The 16,818-nt window shown below is 40.7% G+C and overlaps 1 protein-coding gene across 1 annotated transcript in view; it reads right to left on the bottom strand.

Annotated features, from left to right (window-relative positions):
* The window catches only part of PIK3CB (phosphatidylinositol-4,5-bisphosphate 3-kinase catalytic subunit beta), a 175,649-nt gene that overhangs the window by 53,229 nt on the left and 105,602 nt on the right, over positions 1–16,818 (bottom strand). Inside the window, exon 9 of the mRNA XM_075546846.1 lies at positions 15,819–15,896. Coding sequence (XP_075402961.1) covers positions 15,819–15,896 — 78 coding nt within the window. The remainder of the gene's footprint in view (positions 1–15,818; positions 15,897–16,818) is intronic.

The following is a 16,818-nucleotide window of genomic DNA, read 5'->3' as shown; positions in this document are numbered from 1 at the left end:
TTGAACTCCTTGATGTCAGTTCCCCTTTACCCCTCCATCTCTGTTACATATCCCCCCCCCCCCCCCGAATCCTTATTCTACTTGTTCTCTATAAGGCAGTGGTTCTCAACGTTCCTCATGCTGCAACCCTTTCATAGTTCCTCGTGTGTGGTGACCCCCCAACCATAAAATTAGTGTCCTTGCTACATCATAACTGTAATTTTGCTATTGTTATGAATCAGGCGATCCCAGTGAAAGGGTCGTTTGACCCCCAAAGGGGTCACAACCCACAGGTTGAGAACCAACTGCTATAAGGCATTTGAGGCTGTGAATGTTTTAAGTTTAATCCTACACCATAATGCTAAAATACCTGGTCCAAAATTCACTCCATTTAATGACACTGGTAATGAAATTAGAAATGAATCCGTCTTTTCTCCAAACTTATTTTAAGACATGTGCTTTTGCTCAAATATTTGTTAACTCTTTACTGTGATTTGAGTGAAAACTTAGAGCTAATTCTTTTTACATCCAACAATTCATATTTATTTTGTTATGTAAGACTGACTGTATTCCCACAATGTAACAGCACTAGTCCACCCCACCCCAACCCGCAGCATTTCCCGTTGCCATTGGACCCTTAGTTTAACTGCGCCTTCCTTGCAAGCTGCTGCTGAGTCCCTGGACAAATGCGACTGCTGCGATTGTTCTGAAGAACAACTTCCCTGGTGCTACCACTCACTGATCAGCCTATCTCTTGTTTGGCTAAAACTTGAGCCCAAAGAGCTCTCCCTGGTTCTTTAAACTGGTAGTTTTAGGATTGCAAGGGTATCACTTTAAGATATTTTGTTTATGTCTTCAACCTAGTTTAAATGCTTTCCGGGTTTTTTCTTGTGCTTTCAGAAATTAGGCGTAACATCTGCAAAAGTTTTATTTTTAATTTGTATAGACCAGGAGCTAAAAGGAAAAAAATAATAGAAGGATTGATAAGAGGGGGTACTTCCCCCACTAAAAATGGAAAAAAGCGCCGCGGGGCAGAGCTTTTGTAGTACACATTTCCCAGCTAGGTGAGCATTGAGCAACATGCTCTGGGTTAGTGTACCAGTGAGATAACCTGGGGAGGTTCCTTCTGGTCGAGTGAATTTTTCCATAAAAGCAGTGTGTCACTCCACCCTCATTTTTTGTGATGGCTGATTTAAAAGAGCGTGCAGCTGTGAAATTTTATTTCATGCTCGGGAAAAATGTCGCAGAAACTGTTGTGATGGTGAACATTGCTTGCAAAGACAGTATTATAGGAACAACTCAAGTATATGAGTGGTTTTCTTATTTCAAAAAAGGCGAAATATCGATTGACCATCAACTTCTAACTCATGATACGTTGGAGATTGTTCTTCCAGGTCAGATTGTTAATCAAACTTTCTATTTAGAAGTTCTGAAAATATTGCGTACCAATGTGCGAGCAAAAAGGCCTGACTGGTGGCAGATGGGGGACTGGTTTTGCCATCACGATGTCATCTCAGCGTGCCATTTGGGCACAAAACCAGCATGCTCTATTGCCTCACACACCTTACTCACCTGACCTCACTGTGTGTGACTTCTTTTTGTTTTCATGAACGATGAGGGACATGAAAGGACAGCAATTTGACAACACAGAATAGGTGAATAAAAAATGAGGGAGGTACTGTAAGCCCTTCAAAGAGATGCGCTTGAAAAATGTTTGCAGGAATAGAATCGCAGATTTTACAAATGTATTAAGTGTAATTAAGTGTACTTTGAAGGTGATAGGTTACTTTGTAAAAAAATTTAAAGATACCATATATACTCATATAAGCTGACCTGATAATCAGCCGAGGCACCGCATTTTACTACAGAAACTGCATTAAGAATGATCTGAAAAACTTGGCTTATACACAAGTATATATAGTAGCTTAAAAAAAATCCGGCTCTTGTTGGGTACCCCCTCATATACGTAGCAGCAATCTTAAGAAATCATTGTGACTACCTTATATTCTCTATTCAAAGTATCCAAACTAAGAATAAATGACATTATTAATATTAAGTACTACTACTTTTAAGTGAACATGGCCACTGGATAAAATAAGAAATATAAACACAATTACTTTATTCTGTAAAAAACATGTTGTTAATTAGAACCATAAACAATAGACTCTTTTACTTTCAAGTGTTATTACCTTGAAAACATCCTATCACTAGTTCTATTAAAAAATAATTAAAACTAAACCCAGCAGAGCTGTTGTGAGTCTTAAATACGACATAGATTTTTTAGCAGAGTAACAAAGTCATAATCAAGCACATTGCTAATAAAAATATGCAGAAACAGGGTGGTGGTGGCTTCTGGAAAAAAAACTAAAAATAGAATTAACCTTAAAAATGAAAACAAGCCCATTTCCATACAGTCAATTCTAATTCATAGTAATCCTATTGACAGTAGAACTGCTCCCTGGTATATCCAAGACCTATAAATCTTTATGAAAGCAAACAGCCTCAATTGTGTAAAGCACATTTGTACATTCATTGCCCTCATCATTCTCAAAACATTTACTCTTCATGTTGTGTATATATGGAGTGTGATAAGAGTTGTATGAGACCCTAATAAAATGATTTTTTAAAAAAGACAGGAATCCACAAGGCAGAAAAGAGGAATAAAGGAGAAAGGGAAAGGTAAACCATCGAATTTGATTACTAAGTTAAACTGCTGAATACAAAGTTGAAATGTAAACTTCACCTAATTTACAGATAAAAAATATCTTAAAAAAAGAATAATATGAACAACAAAAAAAGAAAGCACACAGCCTTATCTTTCTACATCAGAACAGCTGATGGGTCTGAACTGCTGACCTTGCACTTACCCGCAAATGTAAAGGTATGTATTAGTATCACTCCTAGATACCTCAAAAATCTGAAGACAAAGATTTGAGCAGAGAGTTGTAAATTAATGTACACTGTAGTACTATTCACAATAGCCAAAAGGTGGAAACATCTAAATGCCTATCCATAGACGAGTAAAGAAAACATGGCACAAACATGTAATAGAACACTACTCTCCACTAGTAGAAAAAACAGATGCTACACGCTGCAATGGAGATGTAAGACTTTACGCTGAGTGAAATGAATCAAAACCAAAAAGGGATACTATACGAACTCATTTACATATGTTCAAAAAACCACAAATGTATAAAAAACAGTTTATTAGTCCTTCTCATGGACAAAAGGTAGGGGAGGAGTTAACTGACAGTGATGGAAATACTGACGTGATTAGGGTAGGGTTGTGCAGCTGATTACTATAAGATCTGCCAATAAATTATACACCAGTAAAAACCTTAAATTAAACAACAACAACAAACCCTTAAATTAGCAAAGCTGTGTGACAGATATATTTATAACAATGGGTAAACAAAGAAGACTAGCTCCTAAGACTGAGTCTGTACAACCAAACACCTCATGGGACCTGGTTTGGAAGTTTAGGGTCATATTTTCATGGGACATCCCAGGAAAGTGGTCTAATAACATGTTCAGTGCCTTTTTTGACTTCCTACTTCAATGAATGCCTAGTGTCTAGGGTCTTAAAAGCTTGTAAGAGGAAATTAAGAGGAAACAGTGGGATAAGTAATAGTGTCTTGAGGAACTGAAATGGATGAAACAAAATGTGTACGAATTGTTTAATGTTAAAACAGATGATGATCTGCTCTGTAAACCTTTATCCAATTCACAAGTTTTTTTAAAAGGTAAAGAATACCTGTTTTAATTTAGTAAGTTAAGGAAGGTTCCAACAATGTTGTTCCACACTTAGCTTGTGGGATTATAAACAGACGTTTCCCCGGCATGGCATTGTCTCCCAAGACATGTCAAACATTAGGGGCTTTTTGCTAGCATATGGGGGGATGTCAGAGGCTTAGAGACATCCTCCCTGACTCCCTGCTGTTAAGGACAATGGGCTACTTCTCCCTAAAGGCTTGTGACCATTAGCTTGGATCCTGTAGGTGGGGTTGACACCTTACTGATAATGGTTTATAATGAGATCCAGAGAACAGGTCAAACCTGCTCAGTGATATTCAAAGTTAGGCTGCCATCCTATATCCACCCATCTCATCGCACTTATACCTCCAATCCCTCTTGTGTGTATATCCCTAGATTGTCCTCCTCTCATTGCTGTATAACCTATGGTGCAACTCTTTCCTGTGATGGATGTCTTTATGGGTAATTAGTGGGTTTGCACTCCCCCCAAAGATACATAAGCCTAGGCTAGCAAAAAAGGGTTCTCTCTCAGGCTCCCCATTTAGCCTTTCATTGGTCCCCCCTATCCTCTCCTGTCCTCTCTCCCCTGTTCCCTTTCCCGTGTCCTTCCCCTCCCCCCCTCTCCACGTGGACCACCAAGCAGGGCTGAGGTGAGCAGGCTACCATGAAATGTGTCTTGACTCCATTATTTTTCTTCTATCTCTCATGCTCTCTATGACTTTAATATAAAAGTTATATATCTCAACCATACAATTGTGGCTATCAAACCCATGACTGGTGTGTGTGTGTGGGAGGGGGGGGCGCTGGCCCTATCCAACCACAAATGGCGCCAAACGTGGGGGAGTATGAAAAGAACTCTTCTGAGTTATACCCCATGTAACAGTTGTATGGCCCCACCGGAATGTAGAGTGAATTGGAAAATTGTGTGACCTGAGGATCCGGTGTGGGAATTGGCAGACAAGTAGTGGAAAAAGTGAATGAGTATTTTAAAGAGAACAATGGGGCAAGGTAAAATTAAACCTGAACCTTATGGTACTAAGCTCATCCACTTACTGAAAAGACAAGGTGTAAAAGCAACGAAGAAAAAGTTGCAATGTTTTCTAAAAGTAGCAAAAAGGTAAAATCCATGGTTCCCAGAAGAAGGAACTTTTGATCTAGAGAGCTGGGAAGAATATCCCCATGGAGACATAGTCTCTGTGGCTTCAAGTTAAGATAGTTTTAGTACCTTTGCAGGAGGAAGAGAAAGAGGATTATCAGTGCAGTTGCAAGTCTTGTGTCTATTGAAATCTAGAAAAGCAAGCTAAAGAGTCTGTGAATGAACATGAATTGGGTGATGAAAGTTTAGGAAAAACAGAAGAAGCAAGGATTGATTTGTTCTGCAAGGCCTCTGATTCTAAAGGAAACCTCAAGCCCAAAGCCTATATGCCCTCGGGGAACTGCAGCCTCTGAAGGTTTAAAGGTGATAAAGCACTAGAGGCAGCGGATTCCAAGACCCAAAGTGAGGCTATTAAACAATCCAGGAAGCTCCCTTGATTTCAAAGGTAGAGGAAGCAAAGAAACAAGACCAGCAAAGTAGTGAGAAACTTCTAAGCTATGCAAACTTAAATCAGGTGAGAGGCAGGCAGAATGGGTTTCAGGCAGATGAGAAGATTTTAGGCAGAGCTGAAAAATCTAAGCCTGACTCAGAAGGGGACATAGTAAAAGCATCTGCTCCCCTGCTGGAATTTAGTGTAGGAAAGACCAGAGATTGTAAAACAATCAAGCAAGCCAGTGCTGGAGGTAGAGAGATTGGCTCCAAAGAAATACAAACTAGGAGAGCTAACACAGAAGATGAAGTTCTGGAAGTGGAGCTTCAAGATATAAGAGGCCAAAAAGACCAGCTCAGAGAATAGAAGCAAAGTATAGGAATGCACCTTTACTTTCCAAGAGTAGAAAGAAGGATTGCAGAAGAAAGAGATTTAGTATTTAGAATGTCTTATACTGTTAGAGTTGTTAGCAGACAGCCTTAAGGGAAATTCCCACAAGGAATTTAGTGTCTTTCCCTTTAAGTTGCTAAAAGATCTCAAGTAGGCAGTCAGTGATTATGGCCCAGACTCACATTTTGTAATTAGCATGATAAGGGCTTTAGCAGAGTCCCAGTGCTGAACCCCTGCTGACTGGAGAGCTTTAGGGAAAATTTGTCTTTACCCTTCAGAGTTTTTACAATATCGTATGTTGTATTTTATAGCCCACTGACAAGCTCGGAAGAATGCTGAGGATTGGATAGATATAGGAATTCATCCATTGCTAGGGGATGAGAATGATATCACAGCTAAGTCTCAACTATAGTTTACCGAACAGGCATTAGGACAGATACATGAGGTTTGCTTGAGTGCCTGGGAAAAGATAATTCCATCAGAAGAGAGAAAGCCAAGTTACACGGCTATAAGACAGCGGAATGATGAATCCTATGCTGACTTTGTGTCCCGACTGGAAGACTCCATTTCCAAATGTGTAAAAAATGCCCAGGCAGTAAGAGACCTACTCCATAAGCTATCTTATGATTTCTCTAATAGGCACTGTAAAAATGTGTTGGGTTCCTACAGGGAACAGGGCACACTGTTAGATTATCTCAGAATATGCAGGAATGTAGAGACAGATGAATGCAAGGCCAACCTCATGGCAGTTGCCTTGGCAAATTACATCAGACCCAAAAGAAAGTGCTTTCGTTGCGGAAAGAGTGTAGGCAGCGCTGGGCAATCAATATGGCGTCTGAGAGCAAGGCTGTGTTTGAGCATGGGCCAGCACCATCAAGATCGGGTTTAAAAGACCCTGAACTCTGCCCCTGCTGCAGGAAGGGAACACATTGGGGAAATCAATGTGGCTCAAGATTCAACAGTAAAGGATTCCCTTTAGCAAAGACTTCCAGGCGGGAAAATAGAGGAAAGTGCTTGATCCAAGTGCAGCCTAACAGAGCTCAGAGGGCAAAGCCTCTGCCTAACCCAGCAAAATAATCTTTGAATGGCAGCAATCACAGGTATACCCCAATCTCACAGCAGGAGCCTCTTACTGAAAGAGTAATACGGTCTTTATCAGGAAGAAATAACCCAAGTGCTCAAGGAATTAACATTGATGCTGGAGTTGGTCAGAATCGTGAGGAAAAGCCAAAAGCTGTGATTAAATTAGAAATTAAAAGCGGTAATTGGGATCGGCTACCTAAAAGATCTATACGATGATTATGAGGAGTCCAACCTACATGCCCAGGGTGTAGCTCGACCGTGGATCAGGGCTCTGAAAGAGAAATTAAGGACGTGACAAAATCTGACAATGCCATGGTTTATAAAGGAATATTGCTAAAGTCAATTTTTGCTTCCCTGCATTGCTAGAGAAAAAATGTCTACCTACCAGGAAAGAGTATTTGAGAAGTCTGACCATCCTTGAAAGAAAGGGGTCTTTTGGAATGCTATTGTGGGGAAACAATAGCACCCCTACATGGAATTAGAAACTGGAGGGAAAAGGTTTTCAAGTTCTGGGTATGGGGTCATTTCTTTAGGGTATCCATGAGGGTCTAAGAACCGCCCATTAACTTCCTCTAAATCTAGCATGGAAGGAATGAGTGAAGTTAATTAAGGCAGAATATGGCAAGAGGGTAAAATCATACAGTGTAAAGAGCCTGTAACCTTATTGGTAAACTTGGGGAAAGAAGTAGTTATACTGGGTCAAAGCCTAGCAAGGTGAATGAGATCGCTAGCAGTCCTTTAAAGTTTACATGGTTAAAACAGAAGGGGAGAAGAGGAATCTTATGGGTGACAAAGTTCATTAAGCCATTTTAACTAAAAAATTTTTCTCCTTACTAAAAGCTTGTAACAAAATTAGGCCCGATAAACACATTTTCACTTCTACAGAGAAAGATGATCCTGAGGAGTCCCAAGAAGATGGAAATTGTGTTTGAGATCCAGGTCCACTTGTTATCTGGAGAAAGGGCTGTGCATTTATGATTTTGCAGAATAGAGCTGATGGACAACCTTTAGAAGGATGCAACCACATTTGGAGAAAGGTGAACATGAAGGAACTGCAAAAGCTTAATCATAATTCCATTTTCAGGTTAATGTCACCCCAAAGAGAGGGGCTATTTGTTTATATTTTCACAGGCAAAGGAGATAGGTGGATTTCTCTTCAGCCAGCAATGCCCAGAAGAAAGGAGGGAAGCTGATGCTGTAACCTGACCCTGTCCTGCTACTGAATTTATCCAAAACATCAAGAAGACCTCACAGATTCCTGAGAATGGCTTATAAGTAGAATCGAAAGGCAGAAAAGGAGAAGATGCCTACTACTCGTCCAAAGACACATCCCTAGCTGTCTGATATGGCTACAGACACATAAAGATCATGGGATTGAGTAGTTTTGGAGATGCTTGTGTTGGAGAGGCTATAGACAAAGTTATTGCCATTTGAGACTACTAGATGGGTATATAATCAAAGAACATGTTTGGGTCTAAGGTAGGGAATCACGTTGGAGCCATAATTCAGGAAGGGACATAAAGGCATGGACTAGGAAAGTCTCAAGAACAATAGAGTAAGGAAATGGGTAGGACAGGCTATTAATCATGAAGGATCACCAGGCTGTGGGCCAAATGACCAAATATGAAAGGTAAGAAAGAGGGACAACTTTAAGATGCCCACTTCACCAAACAGGAGGACAGGCAGCCAAAGGGAATAAAGAATGTCAGGTCCTTCGTTGTCCTCTCAGATTGGTGTCTCAGTATTACTAAGATTAAAAGACATTCCTCCATCAAAATTGCCTTGATCCCCACACCAGCAGGAGAATAGGAAATTTTTTTTCAGGGGGGTGGTTGTGGTCAGGGGGCTGATGGTGAGGGACAAGAGATGAGATTCAGTGACCCATATTTTCCAGCATTTCCGCACTCTCTCCCATCACCAACAGGACACAGACCCTGTAACCACAAGAAATGATTGGGGTTTACTTTTTTCCCATCTCTCCAATAATGGAATTTCTGGAGAATTGCTGCAACCACCAGCAGTAGCAGTAGCAGTAGTATGTTAATATAGCTTTTAATTGTTACTGTTCCTTAAAAAGTACATTTACAAAGGCTAATCAAGATTGTGTCACCATCAGCTAATAATGCAAAAAATATTCATATTACCCTTCCTTTAACAAATTAGGATTGGGATATTCTGAAGAGATGAATTTAAAACCACTAAGGAAAAGAAGAATGCGTGATGACTTTGAATTATGGTGTCAGCAACTGGCAAAGAATATTGACTAGCCTAGACCATGGGCTACCAAGAGGACAAAGAAATCTTAGCCTGTAGTACAGCCAGAAAGGCAGATGGACCGACGCACTGGATGCAGTCACGGGCTGAAACATGGCAATCACTCTGCAGATGGCACAGGACTGGCCAGGGTTTCACTCTGTTGTACAAAAAGGATGATAATGAGTCGGAACGACCTGGTAACAACATTAACAACACCACACAGAATGTGAGATTACAAGAGTCTGGATTTCAAAAACTTCCAGGGATAAACAGGGAATCTTGAGCACAGAAAGTACAACTTTTCAAGTTTCTTACAAGGAAAATATCAGTACCAAACACTATCAAGTGACCCAAATACAGTTAACGCACTCAAATTCAACTACATAACCCCATTTGTGTGATCCAACAGGTGGAAAAAGTAAAAAGAGAGCAAGGCAGACAACAAAAGAGTTAGCTGAGGAAAGGGGGGTGCTTTAAATAGTATAATCTATGAAGCCTATTATTCGTTTCATGAATGTACAAAATCAATCCAGCTTTACATAGGTGAAGGGAGATGCTGAAACCTGTATGAATGGACTTGTTTTCTGTTCACTAAAAACAAAGAATAGTGTGAAAGAGAAAAATAATACATTTTGTAGTGAGGGGTGCTGTGGCAGTTAGATTTCGGCAACTTGAAGCTGTGTAAGTGGAGTCCAACCTATCAATTAGGTCAGAGTCTGATTATGCCTTTTTGGGTAGGGGCGGGGGAATGGCCTTTCAAATAAGAGACAGTGTGAGAAAGTCTCTCTCACTGCTCCATCACCGTCCCTACTTACTGGGAGTCTGTTTGTCTCAAGGGGCAGCCCCATATGGGCCGTCAACCCTGGGAGCCAACCTCCAAGCTGTTGGCTCCTTGATGTTCCCACTGACCTTGGATACACATATCTCTGCACCCATTATGGTGGGCCTCTCCTGCTTTTGCTTTCCCTTTCTGCATCAGGGGCCTGCAGCTGTATGAGTCTGAAGAGGGCTCTGGCTTCCATGGAAACCATTGCCTAGAGATGGGCGGGGAGGCTTTCTTCATAGAAAGTTCTATCTTATACATATATGTATCACTGGTTTGTTTCTTTAACAACCCAGTCTAACTAAGCTTCTTCCTCCCCTCTTCCCTACTCCCAGCCCCCAAGTAGGGAATGCAAAACTAAGGGCTGGAGAGCCATAAGTAGCGCAAAAATAGGGGACAGCCCCAATCCCAACAATGTGCACACCTGCCCCTCCCCAAAGAAGAATTGATTTCAGAAGACGGCACAGAACCTGCAGCTCCGGGAGAGGGACATATCTGATCGGAGTATATGGGAGTAGATGAAGCGGGAGGAGGAGAGAGTGGAGCACATCCTGGCCCACCAGGCCTGCAGGACGATGTTCCCTCTCAGAGCAGCCAGTCTACCGAGAGGAATGGCTGGCCCCACTATGAGACAGGACGTGCCCTACAGAGTACAACACTGGAGACACTGTGAGAATTGCACCCAATCTGATCCCACCACACGGAGGCAAAACACTAAGGGGGTGGAACAGAACAGCAACAAAGTCCCCAGGGAGTGCCGAAGGTGGACTTTGGGGCCAGGGCGTGGTGCCCCAACAGACTAAACTGGAAACACTCCTAAAGACCAACAAACAGTCCTTGAACTAATTACTAGCTTTTCATTCCTGTTGTGTTTTGTTTTTTGTCATTGGTTTGCTGTTGTTGCTTTGTTTTATATTGTTCTGTTTTGCTTTGTCTTGTTTTTGTGCATGTTATTATCTCCGCAGGTCTGACTAAATAAGATAGTTTGGATAAACAATCTTGAGGAGAAAACAACGCGGCCAACAGTTCCGGGGGTACATGGGAGAGGGGACGGTGGGGGGAAAGGTAGTGATGTTAACAAACCAATGGACAAAGGTACAAGTGATCCAAATGGTGGTGAGAAGGGTGTAGGCGTGATCAAGGGTAATGTAACAAAGAGGAATTATTGAAACCCAAATGAAGACTGAGCATGATAGTGGGACAAGAAGAAAGTCAAAGGAAATAAAGGAAGGAGCTAGGAGGCAAAGGACATTTAAAGACATGTACATATGTAAATATATTTTTATATGAGGATGGGGAAATCGATCTATGTGCATGTATTTATAGGTTTAGTAGTAAGGTAGCAGATGGATACTGGCCTCCACTCAAGTATTCCCTCAATGCAAGAATACTTTGTTCTATTAAACTGGCATTCTATAATGCTTACCTTTCCGATATACTCGCTGAAGAAAAAGTGGGTGAACAAGCAAATGTGGTGAAGAAAGCTGATGGTGCCTGGCTATCAAAAGATATAGTGTCTGGGGTCTTAGGTGCTGAAGGGATGAGTTATCAGGCATCAAAGAACAAAAAAATCATCATTGTGTACTCACCTCCCTGATACAATTGCTGAAGACAAATGGGTGAATAAGCAAATGTGGAGAAGAAAGCTGATAGTGCCCGGCTATCAAAAGATACAGTGGCTGGGGTCTTAAAGGCTTGAAGGTAAACAAGCAGCTATCTAGCTCAGAAGCAACAAAGTCCGCATGGAAGCACACCAGCCTGTGCGATCACGAGGTGTCGAAAGGATCAGGTATCAGGCATCATCATAACAAAAAATCATATCATTGTGAATGAGGGGGGTAGTGCGGACTGGAGATCCAAAGCCCACTTGTAGGCCACTGGACATCCCCTTACAGAAGGGTCTCTGGGAGGAGATGAGCCAGTCAGGGTGCGATATAGCAATGATGAAATAACCAACTTTCCTCTACTTTCTAAATGCTTCCTTCTCCTCCCACTATCATGATCCCAATTCTACCTTACAAATCTGACTAGACCAGAGGATGTACATTGATACAGATAGGAACTGGAAACACAGGGAATCCAGGGCGGATGATTCCTTCAGGACCAGTGGTGAGAGTGGCAACACGGGGAGGGTAGATTGGAAAGGGGGAACCAATTACAAGGATCTACATATAACCTCCTCCCTTGGGGATGGACAACAGACAAGTGGGTGAAGGGAGACGTCAGACAGTGAAAGATATGACAAAATAAATAATAAAGTATCAACGGTTCATGAGGGAGTGGGGAGCGGGGAGGGAAGGGGAAAATGGGGAGCTGATGCCAGGGGCTTAGGTGGAGAGCAAATGTTTTGAGAATGATGAGGGCAATGAATGTACAGATGTGCTTCACACAATGGATGTATGTATGGATGTGATAAGAGTTGTATGAGCTCCTAATGATTACCAACAAGCACAAAAATAATTAAAGAATGATAAAATTATCACAGTAGACATGCATAGTAATCTGAAAGTTTAAAGAAGAATTTCATATTACATAAATTACACATTTATATATATATAAATTACTGAACACAATTGCCTAAGTATGAACTCTATTTAAAACTTGGAAGTATCTAAGATAATGTAATTGTCTGTCTTTAAGAATGACATCCTCTACAAGTAGCTTTTGCCTCCTACTTCTTACACGTTCCTCCCGTCCCACTTTCATGCTCACCCTCCTTTTGGCTCTCAGTAATTCCTCTCGGATACACTGCACCTGATTAAAACCCACCGGGCATTATACATCCTCCTCACTATCAATTTTAGATCTCTTCCCTTATCCCCAGGTTTGTTGGTTCCCCACTCTCCCTGCCCACCCCTTCCTCTCCCACGTCCCCTCAGAACAACCGGTTCCCGTTGTTTTCTCCTCAGAATTGTTCATCCTGCTTATCTTAGATATAAAGCTAAAGAAAAATAAAACAAGAAAAAAAATCAATAGGTAGTTCCAGGTCTGTGTGCTGACCCTTGCGTATGTCTTCCGATCAAGTCTGATGAGGTACCAAGCCCTGTCCCCCAAGTCAGAAATCTATTTTCAGGATTCCTCGGGGACTTGGCTACTTTGCTCCTTTTGCTGTCCTGTTGCTCTCCCTTTGCGTTTCACACCGCTATGCATGGGACAGACTGGACACACTTTCCACACCATAGCGCTATGGGTTAACGAGGGAGTTTGTGGTGTCTCGTGGTGGGGCTGGTCCAATGGTCCTCTCTGTGCATGGGCTGCCCCAAGCAGGGAGGTTGTCCTTGGGGGTTGGTGGGCCATGATGAGGTTCTCTCTCTCTCCCTTCCTCCCATGTGGCCTGGACAGCTATTTATAGAGGTATAGCTATAGGCATGTATATATGTAATTATACAAATTTATAATGAAAGGGATAGAGAACAATGTATATATATATATTTATATGATAAGTATTAAGATAGCAGATGGACTTTGGACCTCTACTCAAGGCCTCCCTTAACACAGAACACTTTGTTCCAATAACCTGACACTCTTTGATACTCACCTTCCCAACAGGATCGCTCAAGACAAAATGTGTGCATAGCAAATGTGGTGAAGAGAGTGGATAGTGCCTGGCTATCAAAAGATATAGCGTCTGAGGTCTTAAAGACTTGCAGCATCGAGCAGGGAAGCAAATAAACCCACATGGAAGAAGCACACCAGCCTGAGTGATCATGAGGTATCCATGGATCAGGGGTCAGGTATGAAAAGATCCAAAACAAACAACTATACAATGGGAACAAAGGGGTTTGGAGTAGAGACCCCAAACCCATCTGTAGACAATTTGGATATCCCCCCACAGAAGGGTTGTAAGGAAGGGATCACTGAACCAAGGTGCGGTGTAGCACCGACAAAACACACATCATTCCTCTAGTTCCTGAATGCTTCTTCCCTTCAACTACCGTGACCCAGTTCTACCTGACACATCTGCTACACCAGAGTACACACAATGTACAGATAAGAGCTCTCTACACATGGAACTCAGGACAGATAAACCCTCAGGAAGAGTAGTGGGAGTAGCAAAACCATGAGGGCAGGGGGATGGCTGTGGAGGGGAAGGAGCAAAAAGGGGGCACCCATCACAAGGTTGAATATAGCCCTCCAAAAGGGACGAATAACAGAAATGTGGATGAAGGGAGACAATGGACAGCATAAGATAGGAAATAATAAAAATATATTACTGATCAAGGATTCACAAGGGTGGGATTGTGGGAGAGGGAAAGGAAAAAAAAGAAGAGCTTACACCAAGGAATCAAGTAGAAAATGTTTTAGAAATGATGATGGCAATATATGTACAAATATACTTGATACAATGTATGTATGGGATATTATAAGAGCTGTAAGAGTCCCCAATAAAATGATTTAAATTTTTTGAAAAAAGAATGACATCCTCAAGCAATGCTATTGAACATTTACTAGTACAGAGAATTGTCCAAGATATATTACACAGTGAATAATGCTGTAGATTATGTAGATGGTGCTATCCCTTTTTTGTGTAACAATCTAGCCCACCAGCAAATAAATCAAACGCAACCAAAGCCCTTTAATCCACAAACTATGTCACATATATTTGTACAAACAGGAAGGGAATTTACAAGGCTTGATGAGCCTGTGTTCCTTATTTACAATGGGGTAGAAGGATTAATAACTTTTCTCTTTAATCATGTTAAGTCTTGTCCCTTTATTTTTAGCAATTATATTATACTTTTGCAATTGTCAAATATTAAGGAAAGGTAAACTTAAAAATGAAGTTACCCTAGAAATTGAAAACAGAGGTTAATTCCATGTAACCACACCCACTAAAAACAATAACCGAGTCAACAGCAAAGGGTAAAGAAAAAAAATCTAGAATGGAGACTGAATTTGCTTTGTGAACTCTTACCAAATCACAATACAAAGGTTAGGGAAAAAAGTGTTTTAGACATCTAGCTGAGAACATAAGAAGATGGCTCTTATTTTAAGGACAGTTGCTCAAAGAATTTTGATTGAGAAAGTAAGCTATTGGTAATTTTCAGCAAAGTGCTCCTGCACATAATCTGCCAATAAACATTCAAATCTAACCGAGCTCTTTATTTTGGATCACACAACTATTCATTTTATTTCCTGCCAAACAAAATAAGGGAAATGCGTGCATTACGCTTGCAGATAAAACGTCTTGTTGGGGCTTTAATTGTATGATTGTGGTGCAATAAATTCCCATGTGTTAACAACTTGTGGTCTATAATGTAGTCATCTATTTGCTTCCAGGAGATAGTATTACATTTTCACTGTGTTCAGCATCTTTTTAACTCCCCTGGGGAGGGAGGGGGCGGGAAAGGAGGGGAAGAGCCTGAGGGAGGAGACTGAGTGTGGTTCTGAGTGCGGCTGAGAGAGAGGAGGGTAAGCTTGCATAGAAATATGTGATTCCTAACTTTGGATTATGGAGTTCTGGTAGTACAATGGTTATGCCTTGGGCTGCTAACCATAAGGACAGCAGTTTGAATCCATTGTTGCAGCCACTGCAGTTCATTTTGTTGAGGGCTTCTCCCCGCCACTGCAACAATGAGCTCAAACATGAAACCAATGGTGAGGATGGCGTAGGACTGGGCAGTGTTTCATCTGTTGTCACTCTAAGCTGGAGCGGCCTCTATGGCACCTATCAGCAACAACACTTAGGAGCCCTGATGGCAGCGGGGCACGCACTGAGCTACTAAACACAAGATCAGTGTCAAGCCCACAATTGCTCCAAGGGAGAAAGGTGACATTATCTTTTCCCCAAAAGATTTACAGCTAAGAAAGCCTAAGGAGCAGTTCTGCTCTGTCCTATAGTGTTACTATGAGTCCGAATTGACTTGGCAGCAGTGGATTTAGTTCATATAATTGAAATATACATATTTTAATACGTAAAATTTAATCTCCACTGTAATAATATTGAGTTTATTGGTGGCTTATTCAAATAATGTGGGTGACAAATTCAAATCTTAGCAAATACTCACTTTTACAGTTTCTTCTGTGTTTAGTTTATTTCCCTTAATCAAAACAACTTGGAAAGGGTGGCTATTTTCCCAAACATGCTGTAAAAAAATAAAATACAAAGTATTTTATTGAAAGAAACAAATATTTTAACTAGCAATGAAATGATCTCTTATCAGCTCTCATATCTATTAGCAAAATGATGAAAATAGCTATAAACTAAAAACTGAGTATCATATATATGAGGGGCTTCAAAAAGTTCAAAGACAAATGGAAATGAAAGATAATGGACTTTTCCCAAGAACCTTTTGGATCTCCTTCGTATTAAATTAATCATTATATCCACTGCCCTTTGTTTTCATGGTAAACCATATACAGCATTCCAAAAACGCTAACAGATATGCCTAAAATAATAAAGAATAAAATTGGTAGAATTGAAAGCTTTGGATAAGTTAAGAGTTGCGTACTAAAATTAATAGAGTCGTATTACAATTATTAAGAAATGGTTAATAATAACAGTTTCCTAAAATTAAAGAGGTACTTTAACAACGTTAAGGTAACTGCTCCATGGAACACAAACTGAGAACTTGTTTTATTCAAATACATTATATTCTATAAAAAGTGGTGGCTTTGATCTGTTTAAAGTGTGGAAGGATTCGATAATCCAAAGGAAGGCAAATTACATCAAAACCACTACCATGATTAAGGCTCTAGGATTTACCAGTATAAACTATACTGGTAAATAAACTAATTCTGCAACTAATTCTAACTTCTCTAGTGGCTCACCTCAAATTATTCATGAAGGCCTTTGTTTAAAGCAGCGGTTCTCAACCTATGGCCACAACCCTGTTGGAGGCCGAACGACCCTTTCACAGGGGTCGCCTAAGACCATTGGAAAACACATAAATATTTCACAATATATAATTACATAATGTTTTGTGATTAATCACTATGCTTTAATTATGTTCAATTATATTCCATTTGCAACAATGAAAATACATCCTGTATATCAGATATTTACAT

This window comes from Tenrec ecaudatus, chromosome 4 (assembly GCF_050624435.1).
Source record: "Tenrec ecaudatus isolate mTenEca1 chromosome 4, mTenEca1.hap1, whole genome shotgun sequence".
NCBI classification, from domain to species: Eukaryota; Metazoa; Chordata; class Mammalia; order Afrosoricida; family Tenrecidae; genus Tenrec; species Tenrec ecaudatus.
Note: the sequence above shows the minus strand (reverse complement) of the source record. Positions and strands in the feature narration are given on the sequence as shown.